The 21,991-nt window shown below is 31.9% G+C and overlaps 1 protein-coding gene across 1 annotated transcript; it reads right to left on the bottom strand.

Annotated features, from left to right (window-relative positions):
- Window positions 1-323: 323 nt before the first annotated feature.
- Window positions 324-20,282, bottom strand: LOC130891273 (beta-1,4-N-acetylgalactosaminyltransferase bre-4). Its single transcript, XM_057795911.1, has 6 exons — window positions 20,013-20,282; window positions 14,012-14,201; window positions 11,691-11,977; window positions 6,621-7,044; window positions 3,160-3,378; window positions 324-3,088 (listed from the first exon to the last, which is right to left on the bottom strand). The coding sequence occupies exons 2-6, from the start codon at window positions 14,128-14,130 to the stop codon at window positions 2,956-2,958; spliced, it is 1,182 nt and encodes a 393-aa protein (XP_057651894.1). The 5' UTR covers window positions 14,131-14,201; window positions 20,013-20,282; the 3' UTR covers window positions 324-2,955.
- Window positions 20,283-21,991: the final 1,709 nt, after the last annotated feature.

Here is a 21,991-nt window from a genome sequence, read left to right as displayed (position 1 = left end):
TAGATTGCTCATTTCCCCTGCTACAAGTGATCATTTTTTTCTTTTATTTGTGGTGATAGGATACATCCATCTCTATTCAGCGTTCTTTAACTTCAGAGAGAGTTTGATCAGAGCAATCATAATGTACACATGTGATGAAAAGGAATTTGTTTGTGGACTATAATAATAACATCGTTTAGAGTGACTATTTACTCTAATGTCCACATATTATTATGAATTACGCCTTCTAGTGACGCGGTGATAAATCTGGTTTTACTCTATGTTGTAGAACAATAACCGATAACTCTTTAATCAGACACCCGGTATAATAAAACATACTACACTTACATACATGTTTTATTTGAAAAATTGTTATATACACAAATATGATGACAAAATAGACTAAGTACAAAATGTAACTAAATTCTAAATTTAGAATTAAAGTAAAGAAAAAATGGAAAAAGAATTTTTCTTTGTTGAATTGAATGGTATATATCAGGTAATGAACATACTCTGGAGTTCAATAACCTTTTCATTTATAATAAAGATGTAGAGGGTGTAACAAACTACAGTAATAGGGTGTATATGCATGTGGTTGAAATTCCATTGATTTTTTTTCTCGGAAACAATATTATCATAAAATCATTATTATAATATTTAATTTTCTAACACTACCACCACAATTGTTCATCCAATTTTTATACGATTGATTTAAAACCGTGACAGAAGCTTTATAACATCATTTTCTAGGGATCTACGTAGGGATAGGGAACTTCCGCCATTTTGTTAAAATTTGATATTTTTTTAAACCTCTATGTAGTTTTCTTGCTTTTAGTTCAAACAATATTAAAAACTTGATTTTTATGTTTCACATTAATAGCTACCACGAAAGTTGGTGGTAGTGGGGGCCTCCATAAAAATTCCTCTTATGCTTATAGCTCTTTATTGACGCCAATTTGTTTTTGAACCCTCTGTAAAAATTAATTTAATTACTTGAACGCATGTATAATAGAGTTATCTAATTAGGTTTTGCATCTGATATAAAGTTTTTTTTGGAAAAAACCGTGCTCTACAGTGGTGTTACCCCCTAAACCTCTTTATAAATTCTGACTTCTTATCAAAAACCGGGCTCTACAGTGGTGTTACCCCTTAAACCAGTTTAGAAATTTTGACATCTTATCCGTTGTGTGCTACTCTCGCCAATTCGAAGCCCTAAATAGTCTTGCAAGTTCTTCAGAATGTTTCAAAACACAACAATATATCCTTTCTAGCCTGCTTAACATATAGAGTGTTACATTAGAAAAATAAAGTAGTTATTGAACTTCTAAGTATATGTCGAAATATATTTCATAAATACAATCAAGTTTTTCCATTAGTAAGCTTTTATCATTTTCAAATACTAATACTAATATTGACTTCATTTTCCATTCAAATCTCAAATAATAACAGAAATTTGAAATAGGAGGAATTTTATATTTAAGTAAAAATAATGCAACATTAAAACGAATATACAATGAGATGAATACTTAAATTTACATAATCCTATTTATCTTTCAGTGTTTAAGTAGTTTTCAACATTATGCGGTAGATAGAATGAACCCGCTGTAGGCGTTCATAAATATCAAAGTTAGTTCACTTTGTTGAGAAACCGTGATAATGCACACAATGACCGCGCTCGTGACGTTGAAGTTAACCAACACTCTTTTTATAACGCGCTGTACGCCACAAAATGTCAAAAACATAACCTTATTTTTCTAGTGTAATGTTTTTGACATTCTGTGACGTACAGCGCGCACAACTACACTAGAAAAATAAGGTTGTTTGTAGTTGCACACGGAAATTTAATAATTATAAATCAAATAACGATAAAAATGACTTTTCTGTCAGTGGGATCCAAGTAAATTATAAAGAAAACAAACCCATTTGAAAACTCAAGAATTGGTGACTAACTCCCTGAGACAAATATCTGAAATCATTTGCTAGGATTAACGGCATTTTTGCTTCGAAATGTCGAATGTCATCGACAATGTCGAGTAAAGAGAATGAAGATGAAACAACCCGTGCAACAAATGACGAAAGACACTTGAATAATTTTGAGGAATTTGCAAATTTTACAACCGAATGTTGAGCCCAGTGACGTAAGTGAGAGGATCAGTACAGCTGACGTTGACTGCACAATGGAAGAATTAACTGACGATCGAATCATTGACTTTCTAACTCGAACAAACGATGGGAACGAGAACGATGACGAAAACAAAGACAATGAACATATGGCTAGAGTATCGCATATACTTGCTAAAAATTCTTTTGATACAGCCCTTCAGTACATCGAAAAAAACTCTGCGTCTACCCCTATAGATATTTTGTGAATTGGGAAATGGTGGAACATCGCGGCAAAATCAAGGTTGTTTTCTGCTAAGCAAAAGAACATTATAGACTTTTTTCGTCCCGATTAAGAACATCTTTTACCCTTTTTCTCACGTTTTAATTAAATTGTGTGTTGTTAAACTTCCTTTCAGATTAACAATATCTTATCGCATGATAACAATTTTTATAGTACGGTATATACTGTACACAATCAACTTTATTGTGATGTTAGGGGTCAATAAAAATTTTCCTCTGATAATCCGACCTTTTTTCGTTGCGACCATGCTTCCGGTCCCAAATGTATGATAAATAAAAAATCTACGGTTTCTGAGATTCATGTTAGCTTGTATTTTATAATCAAAGATGTTAGTTGCGCGAGGTCTACAGTTCGCGTCATTCCATGTACCGCTTAACAGTTAAGCAACTTTGTTAAACAGAAATAAAAGTTGACAAAACAAAATTTGAGTATATTCACACATTGATAAATTAACCTTATCAAATAATTGCATAATATAGAAATCTAACATAGAATCATTTTCTGTTTTACAATCATTCTACATCACAATTTAATCTCACTAATTGAACATTCTATGACGTCAGGTTTGTTCATCAACTGGGTGAGTCGATACGTACCAGAGCCCAAGTGTACAACAAATTGAACTTCCTTTGAATACGTTTGTACTTCAAACTATTCAATCCGTCTTTATCGTAAAGTTGCTCACCTTGTTTGAGTATATCATAACTAAAAATATAATCAAAATGATACTAAATAAAATTCACTTTAGTAGAATGTGAAATACTACTGTAACTTACCGAGATGGACTAGGTTTGTCTTTTTTGTGCGTCAACATTGTATACCGAGCAATACTTATAGGATATCTTGAAATATGAAGATGGTGGTATCTAATTCGATTAGACATATCATCATCTTCACCTCCCCAACCCCAAAACGAATTTGAAAATCCATTTAATAATTTAAAATGGTCGGTACTAATAGCAGACACTCCACCAAATATTGCTGGGTACGGTAATCTGCAAATAGTACATAGACATTAGTGGAAAATATTTTGGGGAAAATGGAAAACCATTAATCAATTGAGATGGTTTGTGAATATGCTGATACTGCTGCTATCACTGATCCTCATTTATGCAAATAAATTACTGAACCAAGTACATGTGAGTGATAGAACAGCTCAGAATATTTATTACCATTTGAAGTACAACAAACTCAGAGAATATTTGTATTTATAACTTTACCAATTCTTTTAGAAGCAATTGGTGACTTTAAAAATGATGGAATAATTTCTGCACAGGTAGAAGGCTGAGCTTCGTCAGATTGTTGGGAACTTATGGATAGCACTATATTATCAAGTGATTTTGTATTTGTGGCTTGGACTTGTACCTTCATTTTTGTTCTGCACTTGAGAATTGGTCTTGTGGCCGCACCTGTTGGACACTCGTGGATTGGTCTTGGGGCACTGGACACTCTCTCTATTTTGTTTATGAACTTTTAATTTTTATCTCAGGCGTTGCTTTATTCTCCATTCTCATCATTTTTTCATCTGTACAGATGGAAGACTGGGCATTGTCAGACTGTTGTAGCCTTGCAAATGACACTATATCAGTACTGGTTGTTTATTTGTGGCTTGCACTTGTTGGGACCTTGGGGACTGGACTTGGGACCGATGAACTTGTGGTCTAAGCTTTTTGTAGCAATCCCAACAGTGGCAGCCCGATTCCAAGCTAGTTGGAAAAGTGCTCCGAAAGCGACTTTTGTGATTCCTTGTTTCAAATGTGAATGTTGCCATGCTATAGCTTGTTGGTGATATTATGTTTTTAGCGGTTTGAAAAACGATACATGTGGATGTGTGTGGAGGAGAAAGTACAAGATCAATTTCAAAAGTGTGTCACACAAGTCTACCACTGAGTAGCTGGTGTGAGACGCGTGCCCATTCATAATAAGCACTACTTGTTGCTTTGAAGGTTTCATCTATGAAGATTAGGGTTTTTATTTGTTGGAAAAAGAAGTATTTTTCTTGATTTTAATATAATTATTGACAAATTTTAACTGATTATTTTTTAGTCCGAAATACATTTTTCAAAATTTGAATAACTTATACCAAATTTCATATTTAGTGTATGAAAAGTTCTTGCTTCTTGACGATACGGCCCTTAGTTTTATACTTACTACATTGAGCAACATTTGTCTTATATTTAGGGCTCTGATGGAAGAGCAGTTGGTACATGAGTAGTTGGTTCAAATTTACATCTCATTGCAATAACTTTAAAATTAACAACATTGATACAATCAGCTTGAAACCAACAATTGCGGATGTTTACCCCAACTACCCTAAATAGTCTCCAAAAGATAGTACTTCTTCTGGTTCAAATTCATGGATGCCTTTTAAGAAAAGACACCATCCATTCTTTTCTTGGAACATTGGCATTAAACAGTTCTGAATAACATTTCAGTATTTTCCTCAAACCAAGAAATCCAAAAATTGAAAATGTATACATATGTGAAATAAATGTATCTTCGTCCTTTTTTGAAAAAAATTGTGTGTCTTATCTTCAATTTATTTTTTATCTTACCAACTAGCCCTCAAAACTTTTCTTTGTAACCACGTCTCACTTTTCACAGCCTCTATAAACCATATCAAATGTGTCAAGAATAGAATCAACTTTTTGTAACAACCTGTATATTGATTATTAGAAAATAGTGGATATATAAGTAGTTTTAGTAATATAATAAGTTCTGACGTCATTATTACAAGAACTTTTTCTCAAATACATTATAATAAAATTTTTGTAGTGAAAAACGTTTTCCTGACAGGGGCCATGGTCATCCCCTCCCAAATAAAAGTTACCCGACTTTATGGAAAGTGAAGTGAGAATTTAGCAGAACATTGAAGGTCATTTTATCCAGATGTTTTATTAAAATTTAAACAGGTAATTAAACTTGTTGAAGATTTTACACTGTTTGATGTTTCGCTATAAATTTTTAGATATCAATATATACACTATTAGTTCTAGCAATGATAAATTCATTAGTGATTATGTATTAAGAATGTATAGTGTTAAAAAGTTAATTTAGACAAGAAAATAAATTTAAGTAGAAAAAATTTTATATAGATGTAGAAATAATAGTAAAAAAATGATTATTTACATATAATAAATGTTTTTTTAATATTAACTTGAATCCATAAAATTTTTTATTATTTCATTTCTAATATTTTGTCATCTGAAGGTCTACTTTTACATAAAATATTCAGGATACAGATTAGTCTAGAATTCCTGGCTCATTCTCGATTGTGGTACATAACAGGAGTAGCAGGGATAAAATATGTTGATTTGATAGTTTGAAAAAATTTATTATTGATTTGTAAAATCTGATGGTAATTATGTAAATAAATTGAAAAAAAATTTATCCTACAAAATGTATGGTTTGATCCAATATGTATCGATAATAAGGACATAAAAAATGACCTATTCTCAGAAATGGTTAATACCATAAGACCATTTTTCTTATTACTAACTGTAAGATAAAAATATTACATAATGGGTTAGGGCAGAGGTGTCAAACTCAATTTTAGAGAGGGCCATATATTAAATTTTGAATTCGTAGGTGGGCCAGATTGAAAATAAAAAAAAATGAACTGAATTATTATAACTCACTTGCTGCTAAGATATGGCGATGAAACATCCGTAGAGGAATCGAATGAAGTCTGAAAGCTCTAAAAAACATGATCTTTCTGTGACACATTGCGATCGCGGGCCTTATTGATACGGCCCAGTGGCCGGAAGCGACCCGCGGGCCGTATCTTTAACATAAGTGGGTTAGTGTGTTCTCTGTCCAAATGGAACAATCTTCTACAAACAACAGGTATGTATCACTAATCCGACAAGATATGTAATTTTTTCGTTTTCCTATTTGTAACATAAGAATCAGTGAAAACAACTTTTTTAAAATTTAAATAAATTCATTTTTTTTAATGACATGGGTATTTACATAAAAAAAATTAATCTTCATCAGATTGACCTGAGAATTTCTAGGACAATGAAACTCAAATTATATAAATATTAACTAAATAAAAAAAAATCAACTGGTTAGTAATAATTTTTGATGACCTCGTTATCGATACATGTTGGAAGGAGAGGGAATGGCGAATAATTTAGATAACAATATTCTTCTTTCAAGGCATACCCACTAATGGATGTTCGCGATAACATTATATAAATCTTGAAAAAATGAGAGATTAATTCAAACTACTTACTTATACTTAAATATATTTACAGCCACACTCATATGTCTTGGTTGTTCTGGACAAGTATACAAATTTCGATCATCCTCAGGCAACAAATCAATATCATGAAATATAAAACAGTCAAACCATTTAATTTCCAAAGCCTCTCTATAACCTATATTCATTAGCATAGCTCTATTGAAAGGACCATCACCATCTTGTTCTACTACAAAGATGGTGTAATCTAATTGCTGCTTTTTAAGATATGGATGCATGTGTTGCAGAAAAAGCAATAGATGTTCACCTCTACATCTGAACGGAATTACTATTGCTACACTTTTTAAAACTCTACAGTTCGGAGGTTGCCAATGTCCACCAGGTTGGAGCCAGGTGAACCTGTTCTCCAATTCTTCAACGGATGGTACTGGACTTCGTATTATTGGTATTCTACCATCTACAAATAGAAAAAAAAATAATATAAGTTTAATTGAACTTTAATAACGAAATATATCACATACAATAAAAAAATTTAATAAAAAGAGTGTGTGGAAAGCAAAGATAAAGTTCCTTTAAATTAGACCTTTCAACAAATATATCTACCTTATAATTCTGGAGAATTATATATATATATATATATATATGTTCAGGACTAGGATAGTTTTCTTCTCCTTTAAATAATATCCAAATAGTAAACAACAATCAAAACATTTTTTTATATTTAATGTGAAAGCTCAGACGAACAGAGAAAAGCGACAATAACGAAGCAGACTGATAATATTTATATAGAACGCACAATTCAGTTCTATACAATCGCAAACGTATGATATGATGTTTATTTCAATTTACAAAGGAGATTTTATTTATTTGACCAAAAAAAAATAGAAAGTTTCAAAGATTTATTTTTTATATGTTATTTTAAACTAAAGTAAAAGTTTTGAGAAACGTTTCTGACAACTGCAAAATTATCTAAATGTTACTTGTCACGTTTCACAAACGAGTAAATTGAACCTAACTGAAATTATGTGCACTGAATAATGGCAATTTACACTTCTCAAAGCAAGGCACGTAATTGTAAATTATTTTTATGCAATGAACGTGAAAGCAGAAATAATTTTTTTTAACAAATATGAAGTTGAAATTGAACTCATATTGCAACGAATATTATATTGTATAAGTCGTAACATGGGTATCAGTCTTCTAAAATTATTAGTTCTTAGCTTGGACGAATAAAAATTCGTCCAAGGTTCTAAAGTCAATAAATGCCAGCGACAAAAACCATCACCTACGTGAGCTTGAAATTTACTGTAGGAGACGAAAAAGTTAGTCTTACAAAAGTGCTTCATTCGATCAGCTGATTTGACTAAAATTTTAGTAATTTTTAATCCAAAAATAAGTATATACAAATGCTTGCAATAAAAGTGCAGCACACCGATAAAGTGAATTGATCAATATGCAGATAAAATTGAACTTCTACCTGTCAGGTTTAAAGTTTGAAGAAAAATTAAAATCCTGTTTCTTATCTTAGAATTGAGGTTAAAATTATATAAACTCTGTAAAACATGCATGCTACATTCACAATATTAGAAGTAATAAATGTTGAGATTATATAAATAATGTATGGTAATTTTTAGATTATATTTTCTAAATATTTCACAGCAGTTGAAAGAGGAGGTATGAATTAAGAAAGTAAATGAAAAGTTGAATAGATATTAAAGGTATAATTCTGCCAATATCAATTCCAGAAAAATAATGTTTACTCCCCGTATAAAATTTGATACACATCTAACAAACCGTCAGTTCACGTGGACTCTTTATCTTCACTGTTAACCAATGAAAACTCCGAATCGTAAAAATAAATGCATTTCTATTGGCCGAACCTGTCGGAATGCGTATGTATAAACACAATTTCTTTGAAATATTCCTGCTATGCAGTATGCGATAAGCAGTGGCGTGGCGAGATTTATTTAATTCATATATTTAAATAAATAGAAATATGGCGTCCTTTAGACCAGCGTTGTCCAACTGGCGGCCCGCGAAATGTTTTACGGAGAGGATTATATTTTCTTTATCCTTACATACCTTACAACATGAAAATGCCGTGTCGTTTGAGCTAGCAAAGGCAAAAAAAACCTTTTACTCATGGCAATTTAATTAAAAAGTGTGCCGTTGAAATGGCCAAATCTTTTGAAGATTCTAAAATGGCAGAGAAATTTCAATCAGTGCCACTTTCACATCAAACCATACAAAGAAGGATAGTTGCTATGGGTGAGCAAGTAGAAAAGTCTATGCTTAGCCTAGTTAAAAAAAGTTCATATTTCTCACTTTGTCTGGATGAAAGCACTGATCAATCAGATGTTAATCACCTCCTAATATTTGTGCGTACTACTTTTGACGATTTTATCAGTAAAGATATCTGCTCTCTTTATGGAACGACTAAAGGAAAAGAATGTTCAGCCATAGCCACAGACGGGGCCCCATCAATGACATGTAAAAAAACTGGATTAGTGGGTCTGCTTCGAGAGAATGGTGTTACTTGTCGTGCAATCCATTATATTATACATCAGGGAGCTTTATGTGGAAAATCAATCAAGTAAAATCAAGTTTTTCAAACCGTGAGTAAGATTATAAATAAGAAAGAAAGCTTAAGGATCCAGAATTCTTAAGACAGTTAGCTTTTTTAACAGATCTGACTAATCATCTTAACAGTTTATACTTGAGTCTTCAAGGAAGAAACCAGACGGTTTCAGATTTAATCGAAAAAATAAACGGATTTCGGAAGAAGCTGAGCGTGTTTAAACATGCTTTGGAAAAGAACAACCTGACATACTTCCCTAGCTGTCAGCAACTAGCAGAAGAATAGTGAGGAAAATATTGAGTTTTCATGCTGCAGTTCACAAATTCAACAAGTTATTGATGAATTCAATACAAGATTTGAAGAAATCGATCACCCGACTTACAAATTGAGTTATGTGACCTTCAAGCTGACATGTTCCTAATCACCAGACAAGAAAGGGGACCTGAATTTTTCAAATTACTGTCCAAAGAGAAATTTCCAAATCTGCGTGATTTTGGACTGAAGATTACATCAATGTTCGGAAGCACATATACATGTGAAAATGCCTTTTCCTCCATGAAGTACATTCAAAACCACAACAGAAGCAACCTCGCCGATTCTTCCTTACGTCATCTCATAAGACTGTCTACAACTGAACTGGAGATGGACATTTCCTCATTGGTGGATGAAGCCGATCGACCACAGTCTTTCCATTAGATATAACTTTTTATTATTATTGCAATGTTTCTCTTAGCTTTCAAAAAAAAATATGTATAAATTTTCCATTCATTTACAAAAACGTACTCAATGAGCAATAAAAGATATAATAATCTTTTTTTGTTTTAATTATTTTTATACCTTACATTATTTTGTTATTACTTTAACAAAATTAGTATATGGCCCGCAACCACATCAAAGGTGTTAGTTTTGGCCCTAGGTGCCTTGCAAGTTGGACACCCCTGCTTTAGACCATGGGCGAATGAAGACAATTAAATTGCACAGTTTAGTGAGAATAAAGACAGGCATGAATTTAATAATAAAGATTTGGATATACAAACACAGTTACAAGTTATTTTAAATATTTACGAATGTTTAAAGAAGGAAAAAATTCAGCAAGAAGAATTGCTGAATTAACTAGAGTAAATAAATTTTCCATTTATCGTGTAGTCACGAAAGGGGTTGCTATGGATCATTCACAGAATCGAAAAATTTAAATCAGATGACAAAGCAACTGAAGATTTTATACGTAGGACAATTTATAGTTTATATAAGAAGAACAGGGCTGCGACATTAGAAGTAATACAGCAAAAGATAGCAGATTATACAGAATACAATTATACCAATTTAGAAACACTGCCTCAAGTTTTGTCAGTATGTGGTTTTAAACACAAAAAACTGAATAAACGGATGACAAAAACCAAATCGTCAAGAATAGTTCGATGGCGATAAGATTATTTGCAACAGATAAAAGACTACCGAATTTCTAATAGACACATAATTTGTCTAGATGAAACATGGTTCGACAGTCACGATGTAATAAATTTCGGTTGGGTTGATAATAGTAAAAATTGCTGTTTGCATGGGTCATGTTCTAAAGGGAAACGCATTATAATAGTACACGTTGAAAGCCAAGACGGTTTCGTGCCTAATTATTTATTAATATCTGCTAAAAAAATTAAAAACTGTGCATCTGATTATCATGAAGATATGAGAGCAGAATTATTTGAAAAGTGGTTTAATGAACAGCAGACCCAACAAACAAAGACTTGCTTACTGTTATTAAGGGTCTGAAATTAGAGGAAATTTATTATATTGACAAGCTGTGCAAAGAACAGAATCATACTCTTCTCAGACTACCTCCTTACTATTACATATTTAACCCTTCTTCCTCTTTCAATAGGACCAGGTCCTATTCAATCCTGTACGATTGGCCCTCTTCCTGGATCTTTCTGAGAAGCTGAACTCCAGCTCTCGTACCACCTCTTTGGTGGTCTGCCTGCAGATCTGCGTGTGTTCGGTCTCTGAGTTTTAGCCCTCTTTACTCATCTGTTTTCTGGCATTATTTCTACATAATCCCTCCAGAATATTTTTCGAGCCCTGACACATCTCACCACATCCTGTAGACCCTTTTCTTATATCATCACTCCGTATTCGATCCCTGAGTGTGACTCCCTTGATGGTTCGCAGTAATTTTATTTATTGAGTATGTAGTATCACCTTCTTTACAACCCTTCATAATTCAATCAAATGATGACTCTAGTTCAGACGATTCTGACTACCATGATTATTTATAAAGATACTTTGGAATTGAAATGTTTTTTTCTTTTGTTTTATTTGCAAAGAATTTATTTTTCTTTATGGTTTATCCTTTGAAATTGAAAAAGGGCTCAGTTCACGTTCACGTCTGGTAGCCAGTTTAAACCAAACTCCGTTATGCGGCTCGTGCAAAACAATAACTAGGGCGAAATGTATCACTTTCCAAATTATGAAACTTTTATCTACACAATTGTAGTTTTAACAATTTTGATCAGTCAATAACTACTCACCTAAACTGGAAGAGATGTCATCTGGACATAACGGCAACGTCGAATTATACAATCTAGAATCATTTTTTATTTCGATGGTGGAAATACTAATAGCTGATAATGTTACAGGGGAGCTATTGAGGTTGTTGGTTGAAAACGACGGTTCGGTTACAATATAACTATAATAGGATTCGTTCTTCGTTGTGTATATAATCGTATTGTTATGCACATTGGTTTTGTTGTTCTTAAAGAGTAAAGTCTTCAAAAGGGGTCCGTATGTCTGAAATTCTTTAGCATTCCGAGACAATCTGTAAAAATATTACATTTCGTTAGATGTTATATAATGAATTTCTATCCAAAAGATCGGTCAACAACAAAAATGCTGCTTATCGCCAATGACGCTCAAATCCTAGTGCAGAAAATCGTTTAAAACACCTGCAAGAAGACCATAGATGCTTGTAAGGAGCGATATAATAAGAGAGGTAAAAACAAACTTCTCACTTTCCAAATGAACCAAGGTCTTTTGGTCAGCTAAGGCTTTTATAAGTCAAAAATTCCTGTTGACTGGAGAAGATGGATTAATCACAGTGACCACAAAAGAGAAGGCGGACTTGTTGGGTCGCATATTTGCTTCAAATTCAACACTTGTTTCGCGGAAAAAACTACTATCCAGCCTGAATAGAGTTGGTACAATTATGCCAGAAATAGATTTTCGACACCGAGATATGGGAAAACTTCTCAAAGACTTGAACATCAATAAAGCGATTGGCACAGATGGAATACCACTAATTGTATTGAAGAATTGTGCAGCTTAACTAACAAGTCTGCGATGCACATTTTTTCTCTATCAATATAAAAGAGGTGTTGTCGCTGCAGAATGGAAAATTGCTCGGATTCAACCCGTACCAAAACCTATTGTCCGATTGCTTTAGTCCCAGCCATTGCCAAGATCATGGAGGAAGTCTTTAAATATCAAAACTTCAAAAATCTTGGAGTTCTCTTTAAGATCGAAAAGCTATATACACCGCAACAGCTTCTAATCCTCTACAAGGCCCAGATTCGTCCATCTTTGGAAACTTGCTCGCATATTTGGAAGATGGTTAACTCAATACAGAAGAGAACAGTTATAGGCGATCCAGAGTTGACCAAACACTTGGGCAGCTTAAAGCATAAAAGAAATGTCACCGATCTGACTCTGTTTTACCGATATTACTACGTCAACTACTCTTCCGAGCTGTCTAACATAATCCCACCTAAAACAATTTTGCAGGAAGACGTGGCACATGAACACCGAGTTCGACTGCAGACTCATAGAACTTCAAATTATCGGGACTCATTTCTTTGGAGAAGTGCAACCCTATGGAATCAACTACCAAGACCCATTTTCCAAAACACTACAATCTACAGAAGTTCAAGATCAATATCCACAGGCATCTTCACACGGCAGGCACCACTCGAATTATAAAAGGATGTTAGAGAGTTTACCCTCTTGTGCTTGCTTTTTACATAAAAAAAATGAATTTTTGTGTTTTGTAACTCAAAAGTTACGTTCTGACTAGGTATTTGTCACTTTATCAAGATGATATTGCGTTTTTTTATGACACTTTATATAATTTATTCACTTAGTTTGTTTGTTTGTCGGTTTAAATAAAAAATTGGCAATTTTTTTTGCATTTTTGTTATTCAATAGTATTTTTAATTGAATCAGTTCGATTTTATTGATATTTCATAATGATGTTTCTAAAATGAATCATTAATGTGAATATTTAGCTAAATGAGGTTTCATATGTAAAATAGCTTCGATAGCTCAATAGTTCGTGAACGCGGCTTATCCTTTCCTTTTTAATGAATAAGTCAATTTGAACTTGTTCAATAGTAGCTCGAGACGAGCAAACATGTTTTGAATTAGTTTTGGAACGTACAGATCCGTGCTTTATCAGGTTGTAAAATATTTTGGAATATTTAGTCGTTAGATAAGAAAGTGAATGCTCTAGTGAAACTATATGCAAAAATGATGATTTTCTTCTTTTGCCTACCCTTGTTATAGATGGTGTTTGAGCTGTTCTTGTAGGGTAGATACGTATTCGTAATAGACTATAGTGAGTAGTGCACAAAAAATCGAAATATCATCAGATCATACTGTTGGAACAAACCTTGATCATACTTTTGTTTATCAATAATGACTAAGAGCAAAAAAAAAACTGATAAGATCGATGATACGGGAAGTTTATATCTTTATCATAGTTCCCATAATTTATAATGATGGTGATTTTTGTTCAAAAATTATATGCCTAACTCTACTATTATAAAAAAAAAATCTGAAACAAAATCAATGTACTTACTTGTTTGAATTGTAAATTTTTGAATTTGTGAAGGTATTGAAGAAATATTCTAAAAGTACGAATGCCAGCACTAGTATAAATAACCCCTTGTAAGGGGTGGTTGGGCACCAAGGTGGCATAACCCACCCCTTTACCTTTTTTGTAAATATGTCATATTTTAGGAGCCAGTTACTCCTTATTTCCTGATCTCCTGCAACAAAAACCATAATAGTACAGAAAAAGATATCGGCTCCGCGATCGTAGCACTTGTATGGAATGTACGGAATTTCGATTGACCAATTATACCATTTAAAAGGTCAGTAATTGGTGAAAGGTCAGTTGACCTTATTAAATGGTCAGCGTTAGAAAATTTGGTAATTATATACCATTAAAATCGAATTCTTTATTAATTACTTCCCAGTCGATGAATACCTAAGTTTTCGAAAGATCGGAAAATATATTAAAGTTAGTCCACTTTGGTGTTTCGTTTCCACGTTCCCAATACGAAACATATATATATATATATATATATATATATATATATATATATATATATATATATATACAGTGCTTTTCAGATAAAAGTATCCACCTTTAATAACTTTTGTAATACTGGTATTTAGAAAAAATCCAAAAACACGTCAATTTATGTTGGAAGGGGCAAGCATTATGGCTTATTTAAACTTACTGGAAAAGCCACCCCCTCACCCCTAGCAGCATCCCCTTTATTTTTTCAAATTACTTTTCATATTTTTTATGTAAAATTTGGATACTTCTCTTTGAGCTGATTTCAAAAATGTAAAATACTTGTAGGTTAAAGTGGTTAGTTTATGAGATAAACAATTTTTCTTTTAAGAGCACAAATTTTACTTATTATTTACTTTCACCTTATTTGCCTGTACTAAAATGGGTTGTACAACAGTTCAAACTCTTTAATCTTTTTAACTGTGCTATTTATTATGAAGTTACAATAAGTGTTCAAAATGAGTACCATTCACTTCCATACAATGGTATAATCTATTTTGAAATGCCTCTCTGACATTGCTTAATACGGCTGGATTTAATTGTCGACATTCATTTTCTATCCTCTCTCGTAAATCATCCAGAGATTCTGGTTGGGTAGCATAAACTTTTGTTTTTAAATACCCCCATAAAAAGAAGTCTAGGGGTGTTAAATCCGGTGACCTAGGTGGCCACTCCATCATCTGCCCCCTTCTACTTATCCAACGAGCGGGGAATGTTTCGTTTAAAAATTGTCGGACAGGCATAGCATAGTGTGGGGGAGCTCCGTCTTGTTGAAATACCAGTAAATCTTCGGAAAGGTTATCATCATTCTCTATTATTGTTGTAATACGTGGGTCAACCCCTTCCCTGAGTAACTTAAGATATGATTCACCATTTAAATTTCCGTTGATGAAGAAAGGTCCGACAATGTGGTCACCTAGGATACCACACCAAACGTTTAACTTTTGGGGATGTTGTGTATGGAATTCACGCATAATATGTGGATCACTTTCAGCTCAATATCTACAATTATGCCTACTTACTAAGCCATTTAATGACCATGAGCATTCATCAGAAAAGCAAATATTGTTTAACAATTGTGGATTGTTATTGATAATTTGCGTCATTGATTCGCAAAACTCTAGACGACGATCAAAATCATCTTCATTCAACTCGTGCACCAACTTAACTTTGTATGGGTGGTACTTGAATTTATGTAGAACTCGGAAAACTGTAGAAGATGAAACACCGATCGCTCTACTTATTGTTGACAACGATTGGGGTTGTTGAGCCTCTAAGCTGACTTTCCCTAAAATTGCCACTTGGATTGCTTCGTTATTTACGAGTCCCTCTCGCTTATGCACTTTATTGCAAACAGACCCTGTTGTGGTAAATTTCTCCATCAGTTGAATTACATACTTATGAGTTGCATGTCTTCCGTCATGTAATTCGTTAAATATTCTAGCAGCAGCTCTTGCACAATGATTGTTTTGGTAGTATAAACCTATAATTTCAATTCTTTCTTGCAAAGAGTAAACCATTTCAGAGAAACAAAATAAATAATGTATCAAATTACACTATCAATAGTGACTACAAATTCTAGTTGACAATGTCAAACTTTAATAAAAAGTAGAGTTTTTTGTTGTTTGGAATTTTTAAGTAGAATAAATAGCACAGTTAAAAAGATTAAAGAGTTTGAACTGTTGTACAACCCATTTTAATACAGGCAAATAAGGTGAAAGTAAATAATAAGTAAAATTTGTGCTCTTAAAAGAAAAATTGTTTATCTCATAAACTAACCACTTTAACCTACAAGTATTATACATTTTTGAAATCAGCTCAAAGAGGAGTATCCAAATTTTACATAAAAAATATGAAAAGTAATTTAAAAAAATAAAGGGGATGCTGCTAGGGGTGAGGGGGTGGCTTTTCCAGTAAGTTTAAATAAGCCATAATGCTTGCCCCTTCCAACATAAATTGACGTGTTTTTGGATTTTTTCTAAATACCAGTATTACAAAAGTTATTAAAGGTGGATACTTTTATCTGAAAAGCACTGTATATATATATATATATATATGTCATCTTCACAGTTTTTTTAGGTTGAATAATGTAAAAATGAAATAGTGTGTTACTTATACTTTACGAATGTCTGAGGTAAAAGAAAGTTGAAAGTAGGAGCGGGGGGGGGGAGATGTTCCTAACTTAACCTAACCTAACTCAGAAACATCGGCAGTACATTGATGAATTCTTTTTTAAAAGAAGTTTCTCGTAACGTAAAGTTAGGTTATGTTATGTTTCAACCTAAATAACTATGTGAAGATGACTTTTACGCGCTTTATAAAATTTCAAGGTGATCGGAGGTGAGGAGGTTAAACTGCATAATTACCGAAAATTTGTTATAAAGGGTTAAAGTTTTTCAAGGTCATTGAGAAATTTTAGCACCTCATTAAGGAAAAAAATCCACCTATGCGCGATCGAGAAGCATTCGATAATAATTGGTCAGCTTATATATGTCACGGTAAAAGTAATACATTCGGTGATGATACATAATCCCCACTGAATTTGGTAAATAAGATAAATTAATATATATTGGTTTATAAATTCTCAAACTTGTAACGGGGAATGTGATAAAAATCCCTAATTTAACGAAAATTCGTTCAGTTTGCGCAACTGCTTGGCACGTGACAACTATGTAATTTTAGAAGTAGTTCTAATTTTGTTGCATTGTTTTTTAGCTACCCTCTCGTGAAAAACAAACTTAATACTTAATATTATGGATACTAAAAAAACAAACAGTGGTTAGGTTAGGTAGTAACTACTGCAATCTATTGGCCAAATAAGCAGGGTTCGTTGATTTGTACACTCAACTATAATATTTTCATATACCTATTTAAAACAACTTTTTGGTAAGGGATAAACGTTGAATTTGACTGGCTTACAAAATCGCTCTACTATATGAGTCACTCTTTACAATTGTGGCATGAAACTGTATGTATATATACATTTTTCTTTTTTAACATGTTTAATTTAGTTGCAGAGTTTAAAAACCAGTATCAAATTATGATAAAATATTTACATTTGCGTCCAACATGTTTACATATCAATTTCAAAAACCAAGGACACTGTAAAATTAGCTGACGGATCAATGTACGATCTTCAATTATCCACTTAGATTACAATTCAACGTGATATTACACAAGGAGCTACCAACTCGTGATCGCGAAATTTCATCTACAATTAATTATGTAGTCAACATTAAACTAAAAAATTAAATTAATAGTTAAAAACATTGAAATGGTACTTGTAGTTCATGCAGAAATTAACAATAAATTTAAATTAAAATTAAAGAGTTCGCTAACTTTTAACTTCTTATTTCAATTCCTTAATTTTGTGAGGTTAAGACATATACTTAATACTTCCATATGCACAGTTCCTATAAGTGGAAGTTGTTCCGATGAAGTGAAACAAAAAGTGTATCGTTCTCTCTCTCATCCTAGCGATTGAGTTAGTAGTTCTGCGCATCTTTTGCGTGGATGAAGCATGCGCAGTTTATATAAATTGTCTTGAACGAGATAGAAAATGACGATTGTCGGCACCGTAGCATAGGAACGTTGTTTTTTCCCATACCAACTGACCATATAGGATATGGGTTGAGCACAGAATACGTCAGGTCAGTATTGTATTATATTGTATTGTATTGGTGGTATTGTTTTGTTTTATTTTTAAAACTGATATGAAAAAATAGAAAAAAAATGTCTGAAAGTCAGCAATGGCTTTAGACGATGGAACACTGAGTTTTCCACATTTGTATGACCAAAAGGACCCATACAGGGTATTTCTCTTGATTTACCAGTAATTTACAATTATCTTTAATCTACTGCATAAACCAAAAAATTGGTTTAGTTCAGTAGCGGAACACTGACCGTGATTTGCTCATATATGTAATACATAAATGACAGTTGATATGGGAAAAAACGTCCCTACGTTGCGGTGCCGACAATATTCATTTCCTCTCTCGTTCGAGACACTTTATCTATAATGCGCATGCTTGAGAATGCGCAGAACCGAACTGGAACCTCGGAGGTTAGAGAAATCGTTGCCATTCTGTCTTCCTTAATCGGAACAGCTTCCACTTATAGAAACTGTCAATATAGAAGTATTACATATATGGATATGTTGTCAAATTGGGCGTTCCGACACTTACTCGAAAAACGTGAGATTCTAAGTTACATTCATAAACATAATTAACTAGAGTCTAAAATTTTAAAAAATATCCAAAAATTGTACTTAATGATTAAAAAAATTTTAGGTACGAGTTCTTTTTCGTTTTTTTGTCTTTTCTACGAAATTAATCCTGGTGGTGGTAATATTTTTTCACACCATCTGAAACTAGAGTTTGCAACGAACAAAAAAAACTCACCGACTATTTCAAAAAAGCTGATATTTTGACAGGAGAATTTTCGTTTAAAAATTAGGGTATTTTTTCGATATTAATTCAAACAAGGTGCAAAAATAAATATTTTAAATCAAATGAATTATAGTAAGGTTGGGACATAAAAAGGTAAGTTTTTATCAAATTTTATGAAAAAATAATGTTTTTTATAAAAGATGAAAATAATTGAATTGAATTGAATTTTTCAAATAAATCTTGGAGTTATATGAAAAAAAATGATTACAAAAGTTGTAGATCTTTTTATTTCCCACAACTTTGATATTTGATTTTTTTCCATGACTTGTAGTTTTGCCGGAAATTGAGATTTTTTATCCTTAAAAACTCACCCCCTTCCCCTTCCCGATTTCAGATCTCCCGTAAATTATTTTTTTTTCTATTTTTATTATATTCCCGTCCTTTTCCTATGAATTTATTTGTACTATTATTTTTTTTTACTTTTTATCATTTTTAAATGCTTTTACACATGATTTACATAAATTATGCAATATATTTTTTCAATAATTTACTGAAGGATATCTTAGTTTTTATTCTGCGCATAACTTAAAATTTTGCTTCACCAAAAAATATCAAACAATATTGTAGTTTTCAAAATATTATGATCAGACTGTTGAAAAATATTGAAAGTTATGATTTTATTTCTGATAATGGAACAATAGGTACTCAATATGTTATATATCCACAATATTCCATAAAAACACCAATACTACCCTCATTACTCATAGTGTCTGCATAATAAACAATCTATTACGGTATTACTTAAATTAAACTACCTTCATATATCACTGACATAAAAAGTAGAACTAGAAATTACAAAATTGTGAAATATTTGTTATATTATATATAGTCGAATTTCAAAATATTTATGTATTAGTTCAATGTTTTCTATAAAATCGTATATTAATCTGCGTAACAACCAGATGAGTTTCTGACATTTTCAACAATATATGAATCGAACTTAATTACATAAATATTTTCGCCCATAGAAGAAACCAATTTTATTATTGTCCATTGATGTTACCGATACCACTAATTGTTTTAAAATTAATTAAAAATTGATTACTCACCATAATTTGTGATTTATCTAAGTAATGAAAACAAAATATTCCATATTGTAAACTCTAAAACATTGTTTTAGTGAAAAGAATGTGTCCTACAATGCTTTTACTTTTAAAACGTACAGAACGAACACAGTCTGAAGGCCGCGTCGTCTCGATTAACGAAATCTCCGAATAGCGACCACCATCGGACCTCGTAAATAACAACAGCCAATAGCCACTTAACGCAATCAAATAAACCAGACACTCGCAGTGTTCCACAAATGCGTACTTGCCAAATGTACCGTAAAGCCGTATTGAAAAAGAATAAGACCTTATCGTAGGCCCGTTCACCTCCACCGGAAGTCAAAATATACAGTATTTATTTCTATCAGAAATTAATTTATTTTTCCTGCTCTACATAATTAGTTTTTAAACTGCCCGTTTAAGGATATTAGCAATTATAATTAAAAAATTATGAAACTGAAATAGCTACAAGCACGATATAAATAAATCTTAAACACTATGATTCTAAAATATACAAAATCAATTTAACATCATTAATGGACTAAAAATATTTTACTCATTTATATAACTATCAATTGTTTTATGTAAAATGCTTGGGAGTCATAATAGACATGAAACTAGGGAATAATTAAATAGCAGAATAAGCAAACACAACATGAGAAGAGGTCTGATGAAGAAAAAAATAGTAAGCACATAAATTACCAGTATATCTCCAAGGCAATATCTCTAGAAACACTATTATCAGGAGCATTAAAAATTTGGTGCTAATTTTATAATAATAATAAAATTATAACTTTTTAGATTTATTTAACTAGAGAACTTTTGTCTATGAAAATAGTAAAAGATTATGAAAAGAAGCAAAAAAATATAGAAAATATTCGAAAATTCATTTTTAATTTATTCATCGTTTCAGTCGCCTAATCTGTTTTTAATATTTAAAATCATTAACAAAAAAATTTGATGTAAAACAATTAATTCCAGCTAATTAAGTAACATATATTTTGATATATAAAATTTTAAGAAGTATACAAGTTTATTGCCACAAAAATGTAAGGAATGATTTATCAATTACCTAGATCACAGATCCAAAAATAAATACGGCACCGTTGCCAAAGTGACGTAACCACTGCTCCCTAGCATTTCTTCTACCAGAGACATGCGTTGGAATTTCGATCTTTAAATGTAGTGTTGCCTCAGAAAGAAATGTTAATTTTAAGTTCTTTTATCCATTTTGAACTTTAAAGTTATTAAATGAATCTCCTAGGAATATTAAATTTCATGAATGTTCAATATTTGCTAGCGAGGAAACTATGATTTTTATGTATACCTATATTAGGTATTTTTTTTTTGATAAAATTACCGAATTTCGAAAAAATTTGGAAAAATTACGTTTTGCCATAACTATGTTGTGAACAAAATAAGATACATTTAAGTACTGTTGAACATAAGAGAATATAAATATGAACTTATATCGATTTCTTGCTGTACTTCTTCAGTCTCACTCCTAACTCATTTAAATCACCTTTATTTTATCTAATAATTATTGATTTACCCTTTGTCTTCATTAATTTCTTGTTTCGTTAATCCATTTTCTACCATTGACCCTCAAAAGGTAGATATCCTCCGTGCATTGACCCATCCACCTCAACAGTTGTTGGTGTTCCATAGATTAATTGGAATACATCTTCTTTCAATTTGTTGGAGATTACAATTAATGGTCTTATTATTGTTTTGTGAAAAATAATTTTGAATATTTTTTTAACAAAGCGGCCCATATGTTTCCTCTTTAGAATATTTATGAAAAATATTTTAGTTGTGTTAAAAATACTTCGTTTTGCATTATTTTTTGATATTTCAAAAGATAGTCAACACATTTTACAAGAAAATTTAAAGAGACGAAAATATAAACAGTAAACACCTGTTGAATCAGCTGTTAACGTTTACAAATATATCTTAAAGTTGCCAAATCTACATAATTGGCT

Source organism: Diorhabda carinulata, chromosome 3, assembly GCF_026250575.1.
Source record: "Diorhabda carinulata isolate Delta chromosome 3, icDioCari1.1, whole genome shotgun sequence".
Taxonomy (NCBI): domain Eukaryota; kingdom Metazoa; phylum Arthropoda; class Insecta; order Coleoptera; family Chrysomelidae; genus Diorhabda; species Diorhabda carinulata.
This window is presented reverse-complemented; position numbering and strand designations above follow the sequence as displayed.

Coding starts and splice junctions, on each gene's coding strand:
- LOC130891273 (XM_057795911.1), bottom strand. CDS start 14,130: ATGCCACCTTGGTGCCCAACCACCCCTTACAAGGGGTTATTTATACTA. Junction 7,045..11,690: donor TGACATCTCTTCCAGTTTAG/GTGAGTAGTTAT, acceptor TTCTATTTGTAG/ATGGTAGAATACCAATAATA. Junction 3,379..6,620: donor GTAAATATATTTAAGTATAA/GTAAGTAGTTTG, acceptor TACTATTTGCAG/ATTACCGTACCCAGCAATAT.